Source organism: Coregonus lavaretus (genome assembly GCF_964263955.1).
Source record: "Coregonus lavaretus genome assembly, chromosome: 25".
Classification (NCBI taxonomy): Eukaryota; Metazoa; Chordata; class Actinopteri; order Salmoniformes; family Salmonidae; genus Coregonus; species Coregonus lavaretus.
Genome location: NC_140012.1, coordinates 17,612,548 through 17,623,348, shown reverse-complemented (window position 1 = coordinate 17,623,348; position 10,801 = coordinate 17,612,548). Strand labels below are relative to the sequence as shown.

Here is a 10,801-nt window from a genome sequence, read left to right as displayed (position 1 = left end):
TGACCATAAGAAGAAAAATGATTAAATGTGTGGTGTGATCCAAGAGTTGCAATTGTGTCCAAACAAGAACTCAATAAAAGCATGTGAATGAATGTGATCAAGAAAACCCCTGCAATGGACAATACTAACATCTTCTTTGACATGACAAAGACCAAAACTTTGCAATTCACAACTAAATGTGGGGGTATTTATATTCCTGTCATTTTGTGCCAGTCCATGGTCTGTAATCTCAGTGCATGGTGGATCCGGGGCGCCAGACACTGGGTTGCAGACCCAGGTTAGAGGTGCTGAATCTCGGGCGAGGCACTCTGGAGGGCTGGGTGGAGGCAGGGCGAGGTGGGGTGTGGGCAAGAGGGCTGAGATCAGGGGCACTCTTAAACTGCCTGTTACCCTGTTGGAGGGCGTGGGGCTGGGAGGGGTAGGGGTGAGGGTTAGGGACATGGGCAGAGGAGAAGCTAGGGAGCTGAGGGAGGGGGGCGGTGGGGGCTGGAGGAGGAGAGCCCCACTGGGGCTGAGGCTGGTAGGGGGGGTTAGAGGGGGATTGGTAGCAGGAATTGGCTGTTGGCAGAGGGGAAATGACATCAGACCTCCACAGCGGTTCTCCCAGCGTGGTCGCTGACCGTGGGACGATGATCGTAGGGGAGGGGCCTATGGGAGGTGGTGTGGAGAAGCGCTTGACCTCATACACACGTGGCGTCTTGATTGGACCGCGGGAGCCGCCCATCATGCGCGGCTGCTGCTGATAGGCCTGTGCTTGCTGGGGAGTCCCGCCCCCGTAACTGAAGAGGGAGGAGTTTAACTGGTAGGGCTGGCGACTCATGAAGTCCAGAGCCTTGATACCTAGAGCCTTCTGACCCCCAGGGGCGGCTTTATGACCCGCTGGTCCCCCACCCTGCCCTGCTACCCGTGCCCTCTGACGCTGGGCCTGCAAGGGGCAGGAGGGGGAAAGGAGGGGGTTGTAGCTGATGGGGGGGGGGGCTCTGCAGCTGGAAGAGTATTTGAATTGAGAGGGGAGGGAGGGGGTGGGAGAGGGCTGGCGGGGTTGGCCGGGAGAGGGTTGGGGTGAGGAGGGGGTGCTCTCCACCACATAGCGATCCATCCTGCTCTGCCTACGGGCGAACAGCTGACCCCCCTTCCCCGCTAGCTGGGGTATCTGTGGAGGGCCCTGCGTTTTAGGGGCCACAGGAGGGGGTTTGGGGCCTCTCTGGGCCTGCATGAAGTTACAGGCCTCGGCCCCCAGCCTCAACCAGTCCTCTTCAGGGCCAGACTCACCTCCAGTCTCCCCACCTCCAACTCCTCCACTAGGCCCCATGGGGCTGGGGCCGGGACCGCGGCCTGGACCCATCCTGGTTGGTGCGTCCGGGTTTTGGAGCAATTCGAGCAGGGCCGGGTTGGGAGACACGTCCTTGTTCTCCACGGACGGACGGAACATGGGCTTCTTGTTGCTGCGACGACGCGCCTCCGCAAGGATGCCTGTTCTGGAGGCGGGGACGGCAATACGCTGCTCACGGGAGGACAGCGAATCAGAAGATGGGGGCTGGGCAGTGGAGGGAGTTGCTATGGCAGGGGTTGTCATAGCAACATAGGGGTTGAAGGTCAGGGGAGGAGGGGGTTGAGTCTGAGCAGGGGGGGGTGGGTGAGAGTAAGGTGTGGTATAAGAAGGAGAGAAGGGTTGATTATGAGAAGGAGGAGCAGAGAAGGGCTGGGCAGTCACAGCAGAGGATGGATAGACTGGGGAGTGAGGAGGAGGGGAGAAAGGTTGAGGAGCAGTCAAGGAGCAGAAGTGTTGGGTGGGTTGAGGAGGATGATGAGGAAGAGAATAGGGGGCAGAAGAGAGAGAGGAGGCAGTATGGACAGAGGGAGGAGTGAAAGGTTGAGAGGGAGTGCAGGTAGGAGAGAAGGGAGCTGAGGCCAGAGAGGAGGGAGGAGGTAGAACAGGAGGAGGAGAGAGGACAGAGGGAGGAGTGAAAGGTTGAGAGAAGGGAGCTGAAGCCAGAGAGGAGGGAGGAGGTAGAACAGGAGGAGGAGAGAGGACAGAGGGAGGAGTGAAAGGTTGAGAGGGAGTGCAGGTAGGAGAGAAGGGAGCTGAGGCCAGAGAGGAGGGAGGAGGTAGAACAGGAGGAGGAGAGAGGACAGAGGGAGGAGGAGAGAGGATGGCTGCAGCAGGTCTAGGGGGGATGTAGAGAGAGGTACTGGAGACCGCTCTCCTTGCCTGCGGCCCCACTGAAGGGCGAGGAGGGGTAATGGTCACCATGGATACCGCAGCAATGGGTTTGGAAACCATTGTCACGGCAGGAATGGGCTGGACGGGTCGGAAGATGATAGGGGTGGCTGGAGGGCGAGATGGGGCAAGGCCTGAGGTGAAGGGGCGTGCCGTGCGGTTATGGATCCCTCCAGGCGGGTTAGGGTTAGGGTTTAGGTCAGGCTGGAGGATAGGGGTGTGAGAGTGAGGGGTCAGAACCACACTGGCCCGACTCACCCCTACAGAGCCCCGGTTGGACAAACCTGCGGCCGGAGAGGGGTTAGCGGCAGGGTTATAGGCGACATGGGTGGCCATTTTCCTTTGCTGCTCATACTGCTCCGTCTCTTTCCCCTGATAGGCTATGGAGTCCAGCCCTGGGCTCTGATAGGCCAGGGCATTCACCCCAGAGCCCTGATTGATTGACACATTAATCTCTGGGCTCTGATAAACTGAGGAATCCAACCCTGAGCTTTGATTGGTTGGTGTTTGGGGCCTTGAGTTATAGGTGGATGGGCAGGCGGAGCTCCTCCTATCCAGCAGGTCCAGGTATCCGCTGTCCCAGGTGGGGTCAAAGGTTCCAGCGAAGCCCTCTTCATCCACCTCTGAACCCGAGAGGAAGGAATTCCCCTCCTCCTCTCCCTCTGTCTCTCCCCCAGTCTCAGGACCCATCTCCCCCTCCACGCGGCCGAAACAGGTGAGGGTGTACTTCTTGGCACGCTGGCGTCTCTTCTTGAACATGAGAATTCCTTTAGAGTTGGAGTTCGGAGCGTCGGTGAGCAGGGACGCGATGGAACGACATTTAGTACGAGCCTCTTTCACCTGCTTCTCTACCACACTCTCTCCTCTCTGCAGCTCTGGGAGACAGGGGCAGGGATGGGATGAGGGGGAGGAGGGGGAGAGAGAGTAAGAGAGAACAGAGGATTAAATACAGGGGTGTCAATTGGATATGGCAGTCGCCATACCATAGCTCAACACCAATAATTTAAAATAGGCTACTAAAATCATTCCAATCCCGATTAAAATGCAAATGCAGTTTAGTGGTATTTGTTTGTATGGCTGTCTGGCTTTATGGAGAGCAGATATCTATAATTAATGATGAGATGCTCATGTCTCCGCCCTAACAATGGGAGATCATTGTCCCAAAGGCGAGAAGGCAGGCGACAAGCTTAGGTCAAAATAAGCCCATAGAGACAGATTTGGTTTATTTTGGACAGATTTTGTCGAGAGTGAAACCTCTTGTTTCGCTTCTTCCTCTCTGTGGAGAGCGCATCGACGCAGCTGCAGGGAACAGCTGGACTTTTTCTCAACACATTGCAGAGGTAAAGATGGCTTTGGTTAGGTAACTGCTGTTTGACTTAGCATGAAACTAAACTAGAGTTTTAATCCCGGTGCTGAGCTAGTGCGTCGAATGTTAAATCCCCTATTGACAGGTGAATGAACAAACAGCAACAAGGTGATAATGGTTGGAGTAAATTTTGCTTGTTTTTGCTGTTCTCCAAATTGCATTTTAGAGTTTGTACATTTTGTAGATATGCAGTACATGAGCTTCACTTTTTAAAGAAATCCCCCCGTCACTTTGCCATACCCAAGGTTCAGCTGAAATGATGCCCTTGATTAAATAAGTAACTGTAATGAATAAGAAAGGTCTGGTTAGAATTATGTCAGAATGACATCATAGCATCTGGAATGTCACTCAAATCCATGATGACACCATGATAGGTGACACCATCAACAAGTTTGGGGGGTGGTTCAACCCTGACAGACAGGAGAGTGTGCTGGGAGGCTCAAAGCACGAAATTCCCCCCACTCCCCAGTTCAGCAGCGACCAGTTAGACTGTCTGTCAGTATCCACATCCCTGTCTGCAAGGGCGTAACTTTGTGCTACATATTTGGTGGTCAGGGTTAATGGGTTCTGGGGTCAACACCTTTCTAGGGGGGTCCAGGGACATTGCTGTGAAATGGTTGTTCCTGGTGAATTTTGAAGAGAAAATACAAAATATTACTGATAATTTGGTCAATATATCCAAATCACAACTGAAACACCAATAATTTCCGTATTACTTTTAAACTGTTGGTCTAACTCTAAGGTTGTGTTTACACAGTCTGCCCAATTCTGAATTTTTGCTAATAATTGGGAAAACTATAAGAATCAGTTCAGAGAGTCACCACCATCCCCCTTTAAATGCCATAACCCCTTATGCTTATTTGTGTACCATTCACCATGCTTGGCATGTCATTTTGTTTGTAAAGCGACTGTGAGAAAGTCAGTTTTGGTAACTTTTCTACTCCAAAATGAATGTCTAGAAATGAGCCTAACAACATATTGGTCTATATTATCAGGCTGCTGTGTTATTTAGCAATAAGCATTATCATATGTAGCCCAACTGATGCAGCATAGAGCCTATAAATAAATAGGCTGAAGCATGGGGTTGCCCATCTGTGCTAATCATTAGCTAGATCAGTGCTTCCCAAACTTGCTCAGTCATGCCCCCCTTTCATCATGGGGGAACATCATTTTACATTTACATTTTAGTCATTTAGCAGACGCTCTTATCCAGAGCGACTTACAGTTAGTGAGTGCATACATTTTCATACTGGCCCCCTGTGGGAAATGAACCCACAACCCTGGCGTTGCAAGCACCATGCGCTACCAACTGAGCTACAGGGGACATCCTATGCACACCTGTCTGGGCACACACATGCGCATGCATACACACACACAGTCTATCAGGGTCTCCCGCTTCCTTCACCCACCTTACATACACCAAGGAATGTCCACACAACAACCTTGTGAAAGGTGTGTGTGTGTGTGTTGTTCTTGGTCGTCAAGAACAACTTGCTCATTACTCTTAGCTGTCATTCTTTACTGTTGACACCTCACGCCATGCAACCCCCCAACACACACAACCCTTTCCTCCAATCCCCACCAGTGTGTGTATGTGTGTGTGTGTGTTTGTGTGTATGTGTGTGTGTGTGTGTGTCATATGAGAAAGGACAGGTCTATTGTCCCATCAGTCAACAGTCTGTCACTATTGTCTCTGTCCAAGATGTAACCTTGCCTGAAACCTGAAGACTTGCATTAGTGCCTCAAACTAATGCCTAGGCTTTAGCTCAGCAGGCTAAAACTGTGCTCAGGATCAAAATCAATGAGTCACAACCAGCTGCTTTAGTTCAGGGTGAGGTAGACAGGCGTGAGGGATTCATGTAGTCATCTAAGCAGGTCAGATATACAGTACATACACTACCGGTCAGAGGTTTTAGAACACCTACTCATTCAAGGGTTTTTCTTTATTTTTACTATTTTCTACATTGTAGAATAATAGTGAAGACATCAAAACTATGAAATAACACATATGGAATCATCAAGTGCAGTCGCAAAAACCATCAAGCGCTATAATGAAACTGGCTCTCATGAGGACCCCCACAGTAATGGAAGACCCAGAGTTACCTCTGCTGCAGAGGATAAATTCATTAGAATTACCAGCCTCAGAAATTGCAGCCCAAATAAATGCTTCACAGAGTTCAAGTAACAGACACATCTCAACATCAACTGTTCAGAGGAGACTCTGTGAAACAGGCCTTCATTGTCGAATTGATGCAAAGAAACCACTACTAAGGGACACCAATAAGAAGAAGAGACTTGCTTGGGCCAAGAAACACGAGCAATGGACATTAGACCGGTGGAAATTTGTCCTTTGGTCTGGAGTCAAAATTTGAGATTTTTGGTTCCAACCACCATGGCTTTGTGAGATGCGGTGTGGGTGAACGGATGATCTCTGCATGTGTACTTCCCACCGTGAAGCATGGAGGAGGAGGTGTTATGGTGTGGGGGTGCTTTGCTGGTGACACTGTCTGGGATTTATTTAGAATTCAAGGCAAACTTAACCAGAATGTCTACCACAGCATTCTGCAGCGATGCGCCATCAAATCTGGTTTGGGCTTAGTGGGACTATCATTTGTTTTTCAACAGGACAATGACCCAACACACCTCCAGGGCTATTTTACCAAGAAGGAGAGTGATTTGAGTGCTGCATCAGATGTCCTGGCCTCCACAATCACCCGACCTCAACCCAATTGAGATGGTTTGGGATGAGTTGGACCGCAGAGTAAAGGAAAAGCAGCCAACAAGTGCTCAGCATATGTGGGAACTCCTTCAAGACTGTTAGAAAAGCATTCCAGGTGAAGCTGGTTGAGAGAATGCCAAGGCAAAGGGTGGCTATTTGAAGAATCTCAAATATAAAAAACATTTTGATTTGTTTAACACTTTTTTGGTTACTACATGATTCCATATGTGTTATTTCATAGTTTTGATGTCTTCACTATTATTCTACAATGTAGAAAATAGTACAAATAAAGAAAAACCCTTGAATGTGTAGGTGTTCTAAAACTTTTGACCGGTAATGTATGTCTAGCATCATGGGAAGAATGTTGTTTTTGACAAAGTGTCCTTGAAACCTTATTTACAGATTGAAATAAATAGGGTATATATAATTGATAATGTATGCTGCCCCCTCCCCCATTGCATATTCAGCTGTGTGGATCACTAAATGTGAGGTCAGTTGTGTCCGTGTGTCCATTAAGGCTAGAGGGGAATGCTTGCTGCCCAACTATAAATACTCTGGATGAGACCAGGGCTTAGAATACTGACTGGAGAAACTAGAGGCAGGGGAGGGAGCAGAAATAGGAGATGATGCCTTTGATTCATAGGATAGACAGCAACTAGAAATATATCTTCCTCTCTTCCTCCCCCCCTTCCTCTCTCTCTCTTTCTCTCTAATGCCCCCCCTCCTAGCTGACCACAAGGTGAGATGCTGAACTTACAGCAGAACAACACCAGAGGGAGTCCTATCACAGCTCAGACAGCTTTACTCCCACACACTCAGACAATCCACAGGCTTCGCAGAGACCGTTCAAAGCAGCTGAAGAGTTCATGTGTAGGCTGTAGTTTGTATAGTGTGTAGGGTATCTGGTATAGTGTACTCACTGGCTTGCCTGGCCTTGTCCTTGTACGTAGTAGCTAGATCATCACTGAGTGGGGTCAGCTGGGCGCCCACCATGGGAACCATCTGTCGGCTGGAGCCCAGCATCATGGCTCCTTTAGCCCGCTCTGGAGACACCAGGGGTGAGCAGGCCAGGCCCACACACACCCCTGCCTCCTGGAACCCACTGTCTCCCTCTCCCTCCGCCTCTCTTCCCCCTACCGGCTCGCCCTGCTCAGGGTGTGGGACGGGCTGGGCTGGGTGGGTCCACTCTGGCTGGGCCTGGGGGGGTTGGGGTTGGAAGACCACCTCCCTGCGTGGTACTCCAGGTTGAAACCCCCCTGTTCCCAATCCTGTTGGTTGCTCCCACTGTTGGATCACCCCGCTGCCCAATGTGGGTAGTTGCTCCCAGGGCCCCTGCAGGGAAACCCCTCCATCTGGAGCGCTCTCATACCTGGAGGAAGAGAGAGAGAGGGATTGACAGGTCAAGATGTCATAGTACAAACCAGGAAGCAAGGTTGGGGATGATTATTGTCTCGTACCCGCTCATCTCCGAGGTCTCCTCCTCCTCCTGCTGGCGACCTGGAGAGCGTGCATGCGGAGGTGTGCGTCGCTGACGGCGGTGTGTGTGTGTGTGTGTGTCCGCGTCACTGTCCGTCTCTCCATAGTAGGCCTCACTGTCAGGGGGGGAGGTGATGGTGAGGCAGGCCGGCCCGTCAGTGGGGGAGAGAACGGGGTGTGTGGGTGTGTATGTGTGTGTGGCTGTGTGTGTAGGTGTACGACCTGACAGAACCACAGAGTGGACCCCAGACCTAGACCTGGAGACAGAAAGAAAGGGGGAGAGATAGTCAGGCTGTGTGTGTATGTATGCATCTGCTTTGCTTATTCTATACTTGTATCGGTCTAGTGTATGTGTGTATTTGTTTGTATGCGTGTGTGTGTGCGTGCGTCCGTGTGTGTGCTCTGACCTCTTGATCCTGAGGTTGAGTGTGTGCCAGTGGGAGTCGATGAGGGTCATGGCCTGAGCGTGGCTGAGCTCGGCACACACATGGTCGCCGATGGCAACCAACTCATCCTCCTCCCTCAGGCCAGCCCTGCATGCCTTACTACGCCGTCGCACCTGCGACACACAACATACACAGCCTCAATCCAGCAGCATGGAATCACAGGGGGAGGGGGGGTCATAGAGCCCCTCCACCACTAGAGGCTGAACAACTCAGTTATGAGGTTATGGGGTATGAGGTCATCATCGCTTTGGGATATGGGGGGGGGGGGGGGGCTGAAGGGTGGTACAATTTAGGCAATGATGTCATAAACCTATCTATAACTGAAAGGGGCTGGGGGGGTGGAAGCAGAGCTCTGTAGACATAGAGAGAGAGAGAAAGAGAGAGAGAAAGAGAGAGAGAGTGAGGGGGAGGATAAAGAGAAGGGGTGAAGAGAGGGGGAGAGAAAGGGGAAGAGAGGTGGAGAGAAATGGGGAGGATAGAGAGAGCCGGTTAAGAGAGATACAGGGGGAGAGAGAAAGAGAGAAGGAGGGTAAGAAAGAGAGAGGGAGAGAAAGAAAGAAAGAGCAGGTGACAGATGACAGATAGCAGAGACATGTCATGCTAAACAGCCGAACATCTAAAAGATAAGACTCTCAAACCAACCACACACAAGCACGGCTTGTTCTACAAATGTAGATCACCTGTCGAGTGCAGTTTCTTCACACAGAATCTGGTACTACACAGAACATCCAATAAGACACCCCCACCCCATTGACACACACACACACGCCCAGCCACTGTGGGAAAACACAGTGAGAGAGGGGGTATTAGACAGCTGCACCCCCCCTCCCCCCTTCCATCCACACATTGCAGGCCCTGGTCAGAGGGCATGCCTCACATTCACCATGTGTTCCCCATACACCCCAAAATAAACCCCAGCAGTAGAACCAGCCACATTCCTAGACGGACCCACAGAGCAGCTAACCAGGGATGTAGCCTTTTACACACTTTATATGGTGATTGATATTGACCCATAATACCAAATTAGTCTGGTTAACATTAGCATTTACGTTACTCGCCGCCTTTCACATCTACTGGTCAACAACACCAGACAGTGTGTGTGTGAGTATGTGGAGGGCATACATGCCTCAGATAAGCCCAGCTGGGAGTAGAGAGGTCCGCAGGATCAGAATAGCTCATTTAAGAGGAGCTGGAGCAGGCCATGGAAAAAAAGGCCTGTCTCACACACACACATACACACACACACAACTACAGATAAAACTAGAGGTGACCTTGACTGGCAATGGTAATAGAACAGTTACTGATTAGCTGCTCATCAGGACCTTGTTTAGCTGAAAGTTGTGATGGAGCAAAAGCCTGCATTCCCTGTATCCCTCCATGAGGAGGGTTGGCCACCCCTGGTTCATAGAATAGAATAGAATTAAATAGAACCCAGTATCCTTGCAGAGTGAGGTCACAGCCCAGCTTTCCACTATATAATTTCTGATTAGATTAAATGCATTCTGCCCTGTCAACACCAACGTATCATGTGTGTGTGTTTCTGTGTGTCCACTTAGAGAGCATGCCCTCAATTCCTGTGCTCTTAGTGGTCTTATCGTGTCTTACTGGCATACTACACTGACAGACACAACATAATAGTTCCTATCACACACCATCTCAAACACACACACACACACATGAATACATAGAGATGAAACACACTTAAACACCAAGAAAGGTCATAGATCATGTGTCCATTAGGGTCAGCCCATGACCCACAGACCCTAAAACCCGATCACCATGACAACCAAACTGAACTCTGGATTTGAGGAAGGGTTACTCAGCCACAACTAAGTAATGATAATAATAATGCATTACAGAACTTGTCCAGCTGCTCAACGTGCTTTACATTACATGGGGAGAAGGGGTAACTTGCCGGCTTCTACCAATGTGTAGCACCCACCTGGCTGATGCCACGGCAGTCATTTTGTGCCAGAGGGTTCTGTTATCGTACCAGTAATGACCAGGCAGGCAGCACACAACATGGAGAGGGCATAACTCTGACGGCCTGAGACCACCATTTATATACAACAGCTGTTCCCTAGCCCTCTCCTGCAACTTTTACTCCATGATCTGCCCCTGTACGCCACTCTTTTCCACACATACACATACCAACCTGTCCCCACACCCCACCGTAACAGACACACAACCTGTTGTTCCACCTACCCCACTCTATCACGCACACAAGTCGTACCTTGGACACCTGTAGTGGTGTTTGATGCTCTACTCCTCCTTGCAGTCTGAAGCCCCATGGAGCCCCTCCTGAGAGAATGACCACCACCTCCTCTGCTACCATCACTACTCAGTAACACACACACACTAAATCACACTGCACACAGAGTGTATGTCTCTCTGGTTCTTCCGACTGCTTTGTGTATGTGCTGTCTCACTGGTCTGACATACTTCCTCTGTGACCCAGCCCACTCAACCCAGAGAGAGGGGGGTTGAGAGGGAAGGGGGTAGAGAGAAGGAACGAGAGACTGAGAGATAGAGAGAGAGAGAGAGAGAGAGAGAGAGAGAGAGAGAGAGAGAGA

General features: G+C 50.6%; 1 protein-coding gene across 1 annotated transcript; it reads right to left on the bottom strand.

The window, feature by feature from the left end:
* Positions 1-229: 229 nt before the first annotated feature.
* On the bottom strand, positions 230-10,563 carry LOC311100549 (synaptopodin 2-like protein; the record flags this gene model as incomplete). Its single annotated transcript, XM_084141456.1, has 6 exons — positions 230-1,756; positions 2,036-3,096; positions 7,227-7,675; positions 7,764-8,039; positions 8,190-8,341; positions 10,462-10,563. The coding sequence occupies 6 exons, from the start codon at positions 10,561-10,563 to the stop codon at positions 230-232; spliced, it is 3,567 nt and encodes a 1,188-aa protein (XP_083997582.1).
* Between the last annotated feature and the right edge of the window lie 238 nt (positions 10,564-10,801).